Here is a 15,321-nt window from a genome sequence, read left to right on the forward strand (position 1 = left end):
TGGGTTTTGGAAAGCCCAAGCTGAGCAGGGGTGGAAGCAGCACCCCAGCACAGCACAGCAACCACACAAAAATGTGACCAGGCTGCTTTTTCAGGTGGTCTCTGACCCCTTTTCTCATCACTAGGTGAAGCCTCCCAACCAGGATCTCCAGCTAACCCCACCAGTGTTCTCTGGCTGACAAAGATTTCTGGCATTTCTGAGATGGAGTTCCCAAGAAGAGAGGCAGGCTACCATCTTTACTGTTTGAGTGACTTAGCCATTCCAGCTTTCAGGGTTCAGGGTATCCAAGGCAACAAGGGGCTGAAGTGGACCCACACACAGCACAGCTGCTCTACAAAAATATGTCCAGACTATTTTTTAAGTGGGTTGCTGATCCCATTCCTCCTGACTGGTGAGACCTCCCAACCCAGCTATCCAGCCACCTCCTACAGGTGTATTCAAGCCAGCAACAAGTTTGTACTTTCCTGAGATAGAGCTCCAATGAGAATGGACAGGCTGTCATCTTTGCTGTTTTGCAGCCTTCACTTGGCGATACCTTCAGATACTCTAAAATCTGAGGTGTCTAGGGACTAGAGCAGACCCAAGCACACTGCAGCAGCTCTACAGAAAAGTGGCCAGGCTGTTAAAAGAAAAAAAAAATACAAAGGTCAGAAACCTCAAAGACTGAAGGTAGATAAGCCCACAAAGATGAGAAAGAATCAGTACAAGAATGCTGAAAACTAAAAACTCCAGAGTGCCCTCTGTCTTCCAAATGACCACCTCACCTCTCCAGCAAGGATATGGAACCAGACTGAGGCTGAGATGGCTAAAATGAGAGAAGTAGAATATAGAACGTGGATAGGAACAAAGTCCACTGAGCTAAAAGAGTACATTGTAATCCAATGCAATGAAGCTAAAAATTATGACAAAACACTGCAGGAACTGACAGATAAAATAGCCAGTAGAGAGAAGAACACAACTGATCTGACAGAGCTGAAAAACAAAACACAATAATTTTGTAATGCTATCACAAATAGTAATAAAATAACCCAAGTGGAGGAATGAATTTTGGAGCTTGAAGTCTGGCTTTCTGAAATAAGACAGGCAGACAAGAATTGAGAATAAAGAATGAAATTGAATGAACAAAACCTCCAAGAAATAGCAACAGATGGCTGTACCTGGAAGAGATGGGAAGAGTGGAACCAATTTGGAAAACATATTTTATAATATCATCCACGAGAACTTCCCCAACCTAGCTAGAGAGGCCAACATTCAAATTCAGGAAATGCAAAGAACCCCAGTAAGATACTCCATGAGAAGATTATTCCCAAGACACATAATTATCAGATTATCCAAGGTCAAAGTGAAAGAAAAAAATGTTAAGGGCAGCCAGAGAGAAAGGTCAAGTCAGCTACAAAGGGAAACCATCAGACTAACAGCAGAACTCTCAGTAGAAACTCTACAAACAAGAAAAGATTGGAGGCAAATATTCAATATTCTTAAAGAAAAGAAATTCCAACCTAGAATTTCATGTCCAGACAAACTAAACTTCATAAGCAAAGGAGAAATAAGATCATTTTCAGAGAGGCAAATGCAGAGGGAATTTGTTACCATCACACCTACTTTACAAGGCTCCTGAAGAAAGCACTAAATAGGTAAAGGAAAGACGAATACTAGCTACTACAAAAACATACTGAAGTATACAACCAGGGACATGAAAAAGCAGCCAAACAAACAAGTCTGCAAAACAACCAATACCATAATGACAGGATCAAATCCACACATATCAATAGTAACCTTAAGTGTTAATGGGCTAAATGCCTCAATTAAAAGACACAGAGGGGTAAGCTAGATAAAGAACCAAGAATCATGGGTATGCTATCTTCAAGAGACTCATCTCACATGCAGTGACACACATAGGCTCAAAATAAATGGATGGAGAAAATCCAAGCAAATAGAATATAGAAAGAAGCAAGGGTTGCAATCCTAGTTTCTGACAAAACAAACTTTAAACCAGCAAAGATCATAAAAGACAAAATAGAGCATTACATAATGGCAAAGGGTTCAATTCAACAAGAAGATCTAACTATCCTAAATATACATGCACCCAACACAGTAACACTCTGATTCATAAAGCCACTTCTCAGAGACCTCCAAAGAGACTTAGACTCCCACACAATAATAGTGGGAGACTTTAACACCCCACTGAAATATTAGATAATCAAGACAGAAAATTAACAAAGATATTCAGGACTTGAACTCACCACTGGATCAAATGGACCTCATAGATATATACAGAAAACTCCATCTAAAATCATCAGAATATACATTCATTGCCACATGGCACATACTCTAAAATTCATCACATAATCGGAAGTAAAACACTCCTCAGCAAATGCAAATGAGCTGAAATCATGGCATTCTCTCAGACCACAGCACAATCAAAATAGAAATCAAAACTATGAAATTCATTCAAAATCACACAATTACATGGAAATTGAATAACCTTAGCTGAGTGTGGTGGTGCACACCTGTAATCCCAACTACTTGGGAGGCTGAGGTAGTAGAATTGCTTGAATCCAGGAGGTGGAGGCTGCAGTGAGCCAAGATCTCACCACTGCACTCCAGCCTGGGCAACAGGGCAAGACCCTGTCTCAAGAAAATAAATAAATAAATAAATGGTATAACCTGTTCCTGAATGACTTTTGGGTAAATAAAGGAATTAAGGCAGGAGATCAAAAAGTGTTTTTAAACTAATGAGAAAAAACAATACAATATACCAGAATCCCTGAAACGCAGTTAAGGCAGTGTTAAGAGAGAAATTTATAGCAGCAAATGCCCACATGAAAAAGAAAGATCTCAAGTTAACAACCTAACATCACAACTAAAAGAATTACAGAACCAAAAGCAAACAAATCCCAAAGGTAGCAGAAGACAAGAAATAACAAAAATCATGAAGGGGTGGCCTGCCCCTCCACACCTGTGGGTGTTTCTCGTAAGGTGGAACGAGAGACTTGAGAAAAGAAATAAGACACAGAGACAAAGTATAGAGAAAAGCGGGGGCCCAGGGGACCGGCGCTCAGCTTACAGAGGACCCACGCCGGCACCGGTCTCTCAGTTCCCTTAGTATTTATTGATAATTATCTTTACCATCTTAAAGACAGGGGAGTGGCAGGACAATAGGATCAAAGAAAAAAGAGGAAATCGGCAGTAAGACATATGAACAAAAATCTCTGTGACATGAATAAGTTTAAAGGAAAATGTTGTGCCTTGAGATGCATATGCAGACATCTCCATAAACCTTTTAGTAGCATTGTTTCAGTCTATCACATGGGGAGAAACCTTAGACACACCTAGCTTTCCTAGGCAGAGGTCCCTGCGACCTTTGGCCGTGTACGTGTCCTTGGGTAGTTGAAATAAAGAGAACGGTGATGACTTTTAACCAGCAAGCTGCCTTCAGACATTTGTTTAACAAAGACACATCCTGCACAGCCCAAAATCCATTCAACCTTGAGTCACCGCAGCACATGTCTCTTGCAAGGACAAGGTTGGGGGTAGGGTCACAGATGAACAGTATCTCAAATACAGAACAAAGAACAAAATGGAGTCTCTTATGTCTACCCCTTTCTACATAGACACAGTAACAGGCTGATCTCTCTTTCTTTTCCCCACAAAATCAGAGCTGAATTTAAGGAGATAGAGACACACAAAAAAAATTCAAAAGATCAATAAATCCAGGAGCTGGTTTTTTGAAAAAATTAATAAAATAAATAGACCTCTATCTAGACTAATAAAGAAGAAAAGAGAGAAGATTCAAATAACACAATCAGAAATTACAAGGGGGATACTACCATTTACTCCACAGAAATACAAGCAACCATCAGAGAATATTATGAGCAATCTCTGTGCACATAAACTAGAAAATCTAGAAAGAATGAATAAATTTCGGGACACATACACCCTCCCAAGACTAAACCAGCAAGAAATTAAATCCCTGAACAGACCGATAACGAGTTCTGAAATTGAGGCAGTGATAAATAGCCTACCAACCAAAAAAAAAAAAAAAAAAAAACCCAGAACCAGATGGATTCACAGCTGAATTCTACCAGATATACAAAGAAGATATGGTACCATTCCTACTAAAACTGTTCCAAAAAATTTAAGAGGAAGGACTCCTCCCTAACTCATTCTATGAGGCCTGATACCAAAACCTGGCAGAGATACAAATTTAAAAAAAAGTCAGGCCAATATCCCTGATGAACATCAATGCAAAAATTCTCAACAAAATACTGGCACGCGAAATCCAGCAGCATGTCAAAAAACTTATCCATCATGATCAAGTGGGCTTCATCCACAGGATGCAAGATTGGTTAAACATACACAAATCAATAAATGTGACTAAAGACAAAACCACACGATTATCTTAATAGATGCAGAAAAGGCTTTTGATAAAATTCAACATCCATTCATGTTAAAAACAAAAAACCCTCAATAACCTAAGTATTGAAGGAATGTACGTACCTCAAAATAATAAGAGCCATATATGACAAACCAACAGCCAACATCATACTGAATGGGCAAAGGCTGGAAGTTTTCCCCTTGAAAACTGGCACAAGACAAAAACACCCTTTCTCATCATCCTAGTCAACAGAGTATTGGAATTTCTGGCTGGGGCAATCAGGCAAGAGAAAGCAAAAAAGCATCAGAATAGGAAGAAAGGAAGTCTACCTATCTCTGTTTGCAGATGACATGATCCTATATCTAGAAAACCTCATAGTCTCATTCCAAAAGCTTCTTGAGCTGATAAACAACTTCAGGAAAATCTCAAGATACAAAATGGATGTGCAAAAAATCACTTTCATTTCTATACATCAACAATTGACCAAGCCAAGAGCTAAATCAGAAACAAACTCCCATTCATAATTGCCACAAAAAAGAATAAAATATCTGGGAATACAGCTAACTAGGGAAGTGAAAGATCTCTACAAGAACTACAAATCACTGCTCAAAGAAATCAAAGATGACACAAACAAATGGAAAAACATTCCATGCTCATGAAAGAAAAAGATCAATATTGTAAAAATGGCCATATTGCCCAAAGCAAATTATACATTCAATGCTGTTCCTATTAAACTACCATTGACATTCTTCATGGAACTAAGGAAAACTATTTAAAAATTCCTATAGAACCAAAAAAAAAAAAAAAAAAAAAAAAAAAAAAACCAGCCCACGTAGACATGGCAATCCTAAGCAAAAAGAACAAAGCTGGATGTATCACGCTGTCTGACTTCAAACTACAAGGCTACAGTAACCAAAACAGCAGGGTACTGGTACAAAAAGAGAAATATAGACCAATGGAACAAAATAGAGATCCCAGAAATAATACTGCACATCTACAACTATCTGATATTCTATAAACCTGACAAAAACAAGTATGGGAAAGGGATTCCCTATTCAATATATGGTGCTGGGATAACTAGCTAGACATATGCAAAAGATTGATACTGGACCCCTTGCTTACCTTATATACAAAAATTAAATACAAATTGATTAAAGACTTAATATAAAGCCCAAAACTATAAAAACCCTAGAAGACAACCTAGGCAATATCATTTAGAATATAGGCATACACAAAGATATCATGATGAAAATATCAAAAGCAATTACAACAAAAGTAAAAATTGACAAATCGGATCTAATTAAACAAAAGAGCTTCTGTACAGCAAAAGAAACTATCAACAGAGTAAAAAGACAACCTACAAAATGGGAGAAATTTTTTTGAAAACTGCATTCAACAAAGGTCTAATATTCAGCATTTATAAGGAAATTAAACAAATTTACAAGAAAAACAAACGAATAATAAAAAGTTGGCAAAGGACAGAACAGATACAGAAAATGAACAGATACTTTTCAAAAGAAGACATACATGCAGCCAATAATCATATAAAAAAAGGTCAACATCAGTGATGGTTAGAGAAATGCAAATCAAAACCACAATGAGATAGCATCTCACACCCGTCAGAATGGCTATTGTTAAACAGTCAAAAAAAAAAAGATGCTGGCAACATTGTGGAGAAAAAGGAATGCTCATACACTGTTGCTGGGAGTGTAAATTAGTTTCCCCATTGTGGAAGAAAGTGGGGTGATTCCTCAATGACCTAAAGACAGAAACACCATTCAACCCAGCAATCCCATTACTGAGTATATACCCAAAGGAAAATAAATTATTCTATTATAAAGACACATGCATATGTGTTCATTGCAGCACTATTAACAATAGCAAAGACATGGAATCAACCTAAATGCCCATCAGTGATAGACTGGATAAAGAAAATATGATACATATACATTATGGAATACTATGTAGCCATAAAATAAAGAACAAGATCATGTCCTTTGCAGGAACATGGATGGAGCTGGAGGGCATTATCCTTAGCAAACTGACGCAGGAACAGAAATCCAAATACTGCATGTTCTCACTTATAAGTGGGAGCTAAATGATGAGAACACATGGACACATAGAGGGGAACAACACACACTGGGACCTTTTGGAGGTGAACAGTGGGAGAAGGAAGAGGATCAGAAAAAATAACTAATGGGTTGTATTAGTCCATTTTTATACTGCTCTGAAGAAATAGCCAAGACTGGGTAATTTAAAAGGAAAAAGAGGTTTAATGGACTCACAGTTCCACATGGCTGGGGAGGCCTCACAATCACAGCAGAAAGCAAAGCAGGAGCAAAGTCACATCTTACATGGTAGCAGGCAAGAGTGTGTGTGCAGGGGAACTATCCTTTATAAAACCATCAGATCTCATGAGAACTAACTCACTATCATGAAACTGTCTGGGAGTAACTGCTCCCATGATTCAATTATTTCCCACTGGGTCCCTTCCATGACACATGGGAATTATGGGACCTATAATTCAAGATTTGAATGGGGACACAGGAGCCAAATCATATCAGGGATACTAGGCTTAATATCTGGGTAATAAAATAATCTGTACAACAAACCTCCAAGACACAAGTTTACCTATGTAACAAACAGAATTGTGCCTCTGAACTTAAAAGTTTAAAAAAAGAGAAAAAAGAATCCAAAAATGTATATAGAACTTCAAAAAACCCAGAATAGCCAAAACTATCCTAAGCAAAAAGAATAAAACTGGAGAAATCACATTACCTGACTTCAAATTATACTGCAGAGCTATAGTAACCAAAACAGCATGGTGCAGGCATAAAAACAGAAACATAGACCAGTGAAACTGAAAAGAAAACCCAGAAATACATTCATTCATCTACAGTGAACTCATTTTTGACAAAGGTTCCAAGAACATCCATTGGGGAAAGGACAGTCTCTTCAATAAATGGTGCTGCAAAAACTGAATATCCATGAGCAAAATGATGAAACTAGACACCCATCTCTTACTGTATACAAAAATCAAGTCAAAGTAAATTTAAGATTTAAATCTAAGACATCAAACTATGAAACTACTAAAAGAAAACATTGGGGAAACTACCCAGGACATTGAACTGGGTAAAGACTGTGATCAATACACCACAGGCACAGGCAACCAAAGCAAAACTGGGAAAATGGGATCACAACAAATTAACTAGCTTCTGCACAGCAAAGGAAACAATCAACAAAGTGAAGAGAAAACCCACAGACTGGGAGAAAGTATTTGCAAGCTACCTATCTGAAAAAGGATTAAATAACCAGAATACATAAGGAGTTCAAACAACTCTATAGGAAATAATTTAATAATCGTATTTTTAAATGGGCAAAAGATCTCAATAGACATTTTCAAAAGAAGACATACAAATGGCTAACAGGTATATGGATAGGTGCTCAACATTATTGATCATCAAAGTAATGCAAATTAAAATTACAATGAGATAATTTTTTCTCATCCCAGTAAAAATGGCTTATAGCCAAAAGACAGGCAATAACAAATGCTAGCAACGATGTGGAGAAAAGGGAAACCTCCTATACAGTTGGTGGGAATGTTTATATTAGTACAGCCACTATGGAGAACAGTTTGGGGGTTTCTCAAAAAACTAAAAGTAGATTTACCACATGATCCAGCAATCCTACTCCCAGGTATATATCAAAAATAAAGGAAATCAGTATATCAAAGAGATATCTGCCCTTCCATGTTTATTGCAGCACCACTCACAATAGCCAAGACTTGGAAGCAACCTTAAGTGTCCATTAACAGACGAATAGATAAGGAAAACGTGGTACATATACACAATGGAGTTCTATTCAGCCTTAAAATAAAAAATAAAAAAATGAGATCCTGTAATTTGCAATAATATGGATAGAACTGAAGGTCATCATGTTAAGTGAAATAAGCCAGGCACAAAAAAAAACAAATATTGCATGTTGTTACTTATCTGTGGGAGCTAAAAATTAAAACAATTGAACTCATGGAGACAGAGAGTAGAAGGATGGTTATCAGAGACCGGAAAGAGTAGTTGGGTGGGGAGTAGAAAGCGGGATGGTTAATGGGTAAAAAAAAGAGAAAGAATAAGTAAGACCTAGTGTTTGCTAGCACAACAGGGTGACTATGGTAAAAAAAGAATTAATTGTACATTTAAAAATAGCTAAAAGAGCATAACTGAAACACAAAGGATATATATATGAGGTGATGGATACCCTATTTACCCTGATATGATTATTACACACTGTAGGCCTGCATCAAAATATCTCACATAACCCATAAAGTATATACCTACTATACACCCACAAAAATTAAAAATAAAAATTTTTAAAAATAAATAAAAGCACTTTGCCTTTCTCTTCTTATTTCCTTGATACTATTTCCCATAATCTGCAATCATTATGTTACTGTCACTTTTCCCTCTTTACATCCTGAATCATGCTAGCCCATGGTAGTTGCTCAAAAATACACAGTGAATAAATAATTCATCCAATTAACCCATAAGAACCACCACTGAGGGAAACCAGTGAGAATATGTACTAATAATTGTATAACTTCTTTCCCATCTCAAAGCTTTTCTGGATATTAATTTTACCAGAATTTACCTGGATCATATGGTATGATTGCTGGACACACACAGTAATATTCTCCTTAATTATATACTTCCTTAGGAGTAGCCAGTATTGAAATTCAAGTCTTCTGTCCTTTCTACACTTTGACTTTTAGAAGGGGTAGTGGGGTATGAATAGCATCTTGTATGAGTAATTTGGATGCCCATAAATATCTAGCCTTTCCTTTACTATGCTGATATTGTCTGATCATAAACATTAACAGGTGATAAAATTTTGTCTATTAGTCAAGAGATCAAAAGCCATATTTCCTGGGTTTAAATCTTCCTGATCTGCCCCTTATCAGTAGTTCCCTTAAAAATCAACTTTTTTGATCCTTGGTTTTGTCAGCAATAAATTGGAGCTAATACAGCATCACACATTTCTCAGGGTTGTTATGGAAAATAGATAAGCAAATCTGTGTGAAAAGCACTTTGCAAACTTTCTATATACACTGTATAATGTAAGTTGTCATAACTATTTCAGTGTAAGCTTTTCCCCTTGGCTAAGCATAATTTGTAGCCCTCATTTCTGCTTGGAATGCAAATGTTATGGCAAGCTAGATAAATGGAAAAGTTTAATCATCACATAATGGAGCACATTAATGTGAGATGGACTGTCACACTGGCACAATTACTGCGCCTTATGTCAGTTTGGTCCCAGTGCCAATCAGGCCTTTTATATACATACTTGTGTGTGTGAATGTATGTTTCATAAATTTATTTTTATATCATTAAATACTATTTGCCAAAATGAGACAGACTCCAAAATAATGGTTTATTTCTGGGATATCTAGTTATTCATTCTTTGCCTCTAAGAGCATAAAAATACCGAACAATATTGTAATTTGTAGAACTTAACTCTTATTTACACCATCTCAACAACCAGATTTTTATTATCAAAACATTTTCATGTATTTTAAAATGATAAGGGCTAGGCCATCATCTATACCCCTTACTCATATCTCAGCAGAAACCAGCAAATTAAAGTCAGTTATGTGGTTACTCTCTCAACTGCAGCTTTGATGCTAGCAGAAATTTTGTCAAGATTCTCCACTCATCTTTTTCTTTTTCTTTACTTTTCTTTCCTTTTTTTTTTTTTTTTTTTTCTTTTTTCTTGAGATGGAATCTCGCTCTGTCACCCAGGCTGGAGTGCAGTGGCGCAATCTCGGCTCACTGCAACCTCTGCCTCCCAGATTCAAGTGATTCGCCTGCCTCAGCCTCCCAAGTAGCTGGGATTATAGGCGGGAGCCATCACACCCGGTTAATTTTTGTATTTTTAGTAGAGATGGTGTTTCACCATGTTAGCCAGACTGTCTTTTGATTATAACATAATAAGCACCAGAATTAGAGACACACTGCTTGATTAGTCTGGAACCATGCAAGTCATAAAGAGTTATCCATATTTATGTAGCTTATTATACAATAAAATGTTAATGATAAACCATAATCAGATTGTGAGGTCTACGATTTTACCTCCACAGTATAAAGTAATTTACATGCTTGCAAAATTTATTCCATTTCTAACTGAAATTTTATTTTCTTGTGGAAATTTTGTATCAATATGTTTTTGCCTTTACGAGAAACAAACAAAACAAGGAAATTTGAAACTCCAGAAAATTAGAATACAGTATAACAAAGCCATGTTTCATGCAACCACTCCAATTTAAAACAGGAAGTCCATGGCTTTAAGGTAAAGAAAATAATTGATTCTAAAAAGTATACAGAATGAATAGAAAACTAGAAGTCATTAGCAATACGGTAAAGAAGATACATGACTTTGTGTCCATCGGAGGGAAAAAAGGAATCAGGTACTCCAGGAAAATAATAAAATAGATACAAGAAACATAGTTGAAACATGAAACTCATTCAAATGTGACATGATTTTGAGCAGCCCGTAGAACGTATGACAGGAGAATGTAAATGTTATCAATCTTGGCTATGTAAAACTAAAGGTAGAAATTGTAGAAGCTAGGCCATCGACATGAAAAGAAGGCTAGACACACAAACATTTGTATCTTACAACTTGGGAACGCAAGAGGTTCCCCTAGTTTATAGCTGATGAAAGTAGATTTAGGTAAATTATTTAAATTTACACATGTACTCAAGAGGGAAGTTTTTAAAAGATATAAACTATATTGGGAGGAGGTGGGGGAAAAGATGGAAAGTTTTGGTAAATGGGCTAAAGAATTTTCTAGCAAAGCAATAGATAATTCAGAAGTTGATACATTGGGGAAGAGTAATTAACATAGCAGAGTATTTACAAAATACAGACAATGCCACTAATCACTAAAGGAACTAAACACAGTTAAAAAATGTTTAACTCTGGGGAGAGGAACTGTGGTGGAATGGATCAGAAACATTGCCTTTTTTTACCGGCCCTTCTGCATTATTTAACTTTAAAATATCTTCATCAAAAGTAAGTATGACCTGCTAAAAGAAATCATAGATTATACAAATGAGTGGAAAAACATTCCATGCTCATAGGTTGGAAGAATCTCTATCTTTAAAATGGCCATACTGTCCAAAACATTCTACAGATTCAATGCTATTCCCATCAAACTATCAACATCATTTTTCACAAAATTAGAAAAAATTATCCTAAAATTCCTATGAAACCAAACAAAAAGCCCAAGTAGCCAAAGCAACTCTAAGCAAATAAATAAATAAATAAAGCTGGAGGGATAACATTACCCAACTTCAAACTATACTACAAGGCTACAGTAACCAAACAGCATGGTACTGGTACAAAAACAAATACACAGACCAATGGAACAGAGCAGAGAACCCCGAAATAAAGTCATAAATCATACACCTACAGCCAACTGATCTTTGACAAATTTAACAAAAATAGGCAAAGGAAAAATGACTCTCTATTCAATTAATGGTGGTAGGACAACAGATGAATGAAACTGGACTCCTATCTTTCACCATATACAAACATTAACTTAAGATGGATTAAAGACTTAAATGTAACACCTCAAACTATACAAATCCTAGAAAACCTAGGAAACACAATTCTGGACATCGTTCTTGGGAAAGAATTTATGAATAAGTCCTCAAAAGCATTTGCAACAAAAACAAAAATTGGTAAGTGGGACCTAATTAAACTAAAGATCTCCTCTACAGCAAAAAGAAAATATCAACAATGTAAACAAACAACCTACAGAATGGGAGAAAATATTCACAAGCTACACATCTGACAAAGATCTAATGTTCAGAATCTATAAGGAACTTAATTCAACAAGCAAAAAAACAACTCCATTGAAAAGTGGGCAAAAGACATGAACAATATGTCGCAACAAAAGACACACCAGCAAACATGAAAAAACTGCTCAAAGTCACTAATCATGAGAGAAGTTCACATCAAAACCACAATGACATACCATCTCATACCAGTCAGAATGGCTATTTTTAATAAGTCACAAAATAACAGATGCTGGTGAGGCTACAGAGAAAATGTAATACTTATACATTTTAGGGGGAATGTAAATTAGTCCAGCCACTGTGGAAAACAGTTTGGAGATTTCTCAAAGAACTTAAAACAGAACTACCATTCAACTCAGCGATCTTATTAACTGGATCCTATATATCTAAAAGAAAATAAATTGTTCTACCAAAACAAACACATGCATTCATATGTTCATTGCAGTGCTTTTCACAATAACAAATGCATGGAATATTCAATCTAGGTTCCCATCAGTGGGTGGATTGAATTTTTTAAATGTGCTACATATACACCATGAAATACTACACAGCCATTTAAAAGAACAAAATAATGTATTTTGCAGCAACATGAATGTAGTTGGAGGTCATTATCCTAAGCAAATTAATGCAGGATCAGAAAACGAAACACGGCATGTTCTCATTTACAAGTGGGAGCTAAACACTGGGTACTTATGGACATAAAGATAGCAACAATAGACGCTGGGGACTACTAGAGAGAGAGGGAGGGAGGGAGAGAGAGAGAGAGAGAGGGAGGGAGGGAGGGAGGGCCAGTGTTGAAAAACTAACTATTGGGTACTATGCTCAGTACCTGGGTGATGGGATCAGTTTTACCCAGAAACTCAGAAACATGAAATACACCCATGCAACAAACTTGCACGTGTAACCCCGAGTCTAGAATAAAAGTTTAAAATATTTTTAAAAATCGGATAAATAAAAATATTTCTTTAAAAAGTATGGATGAACTATGTTTATCAGCTGCTTGGAAGACATGTTCACCTGGATGTCTCACATCTTCCTCACACTTAAAATCTCCACATTGGTCCTGTGCAGCTCGGGGTTCCGAGCTTCTGCCTCAGATATTGCCGCGATCTCCTCTCCCCTCCAATCCTATCCGTGATGGACGATGCCCGCGAGTCGCCCTCCGACAAAGGTGGAGAGACAGGGGAGTCGGATGAGACGGCCGCTGCGTCCGGGGACCCGGGGGCTACCGACACGGATGGAATCCCAGAGGAAACTGACGGAGACGCAGATGCGGACTTGAAAGAAGCTGCAGCGGAGGAAGGCGAGCTCAAGAGTCAGGATATCTCAGATTTAACAGCAGTTGAAAGGGAAGACTCATCATTACTTACTCCTGCAGCCAAAAAACTGAAAATAGATACCAAAGAAAAGAAAGAGAAGCAGCAGAAAGTAGATGAAGATGAGATTCAGAAGATGCAAATCCTGGTTTCTTCTTTTTCTGAGGAGCAGCTGAACCGTTATGAAATGTATCGCCGCTCAGCTTTCCCTAAGGCAGCCATCAAAAGGCTGATCCAGTCCATCACTGGCACCTCTGTGTCTCAGAATGTTGTTATTGCTATGTCTGGTATTTCCAAGGTTTTCGTCGGGGAGGTGGTAGAAGAAGCACTGGATGTATGTGAGAAGTGGGGAGAAATGCCACCACTACAACCTAAACATATGAGGGAAGCCGTAAGAAGGTTAAAGTCAAAGGGACAGATCCCTAACTCGAAGCATAAAAAAATCATCTTCTTCTAGACCAAAGTCTAGAAAGGCCTGTATTACTGATGGAAGAAGTATTGGTTCCAGACTTCCTAGAAGACTGTCTGCACTGGTGCTTTAGGATCTCACCCCTCCAAGGATTCCATGATGGTTTTAACATCTTTCTCAAAACTCTGATATTTGTCACACCTAGAAAGTATGTAGCCTGGTTGATACTTGCCTTGACTAAATTTTGGGACCTCTTGGGGCATTTTGAAGTATTTAACTGTCTTGGCCAGTTGGAAGAAGATGTATGGGCCGTAGGCATCTTCTGGACAGGGGAACTGCTTTCAGAGAGAAAACCTTTCCAAGAGAGTTTTGTTTTGTTTTGTTTGAGATAGGGTCTTGCTCTGTCACCTAGGCTGGAGTTCAGCGGCATGACTACAGCCTTGAATTCCTGGACTTAAGTGACCCTCCCGCCTCAGTGTCCTGAGTAGCTAAGACTGCAGGCACGCACTACTGTGCCCAGCTAACTTATTTTTATTTTTTTAATGGAGATGGGGTCTTGCTTTGTTGCCCAGGCTGGTTGTGAACTCCTGGCTTCAAGTAATCCTCCTGCCTCAGCCTCCTAAAGTGTCGAGGGCTTTAATGGTTTCACATTGAAGTCTGAAGTTGCTAAGACTCAGGTTGTTTCTTACATCTGATTTTAAGTAGATGAAACAACCAGAAACTTACTTGTGATACTCTGCCATGAAGGATGCGGCGATGGCGGGAATAACGGAATAATTGGTGCTTGTAAACATTTAAGATTCTCCTGTGGATTCTGGTGAGTGATCATTACACTGTTTTCCAACCTGAAAAAAAATAAAATAAAATAAAATAAAATAAAATCTCCACATTGAGTTCATCATCATCATTCCCCATTAAGTACTGCCTGCTATTACATTTCTTTAATCATTCAATAACTCCTTCATTATTTATCCAAAATGAAGCACTCACATTGATGCACTCACTTTGATCCACTGTACTGAATGTTGTTAGCACAATGATGAACAAGATAGAAATGGTTCATTCACTCATGAAGTCTACACCCTAGTAAGAGAGGCATATTAAATACACACACACACACACACACACACACACACACACACACACACCCCAAAACAAAACCACCTGACAATTAAAATAATTTCAACTCTAAAAGAAACAAACAAGGGGCTGAGAGGTAGAATAATAGGGATGGCCCATCTTTAACTGCAGGATGTGTAAGAAGGTCTCTCAAAGGTGACATTTAAGATGAGATCTAAAGAATAAGAAGGAGCTATCCGTATATAATGAGTATGTCATATTTGAGGTTATTCAATTTAGTTTGAA

At 37.3% G+C, this 15,321-nt stretch overlaps 1 protein-coding gene across 1 annotated transcript; it reads left to right on the top strand.

The window, feature by feature from the left end:
• The first annotated feature begins 13,264 nt into the window (after positions 1-13,264).
• Positions 13,265-14,838, top strand: LOC119623427 (transcription initiation factor TFIID subunit 11). Its single transcript, XM_037996109.2, is given in 2 exon segments — positions 13,265-13,981; positions 13,984-14,838. Coding segments are annotated over 2 exon segments (978 nt in total). The 5' UTR covers positions 13,265-13,368; the 3' UTR covers positions 14,349-14,838.
• Positions 14,839-15,321: the final 483 nt, after the last annotated feature.

Source organism: Chlorocebus sabaeus, unplaced genomic scaffold (genome assembly GCF_047675955.1).
Source record: "Chlorocebus sabaeus isolate Y175 unplaced genomic scaffold, mChlSab1.0.hap1 unalloc_scaffold_235, whole genome shotgun sequence".
NCBI lineage: Eukaryota > Metazoa > Chordata > Mammalia > Primates > Cercopithecidae > Chlorocebus > Chlorocebus sabaeus.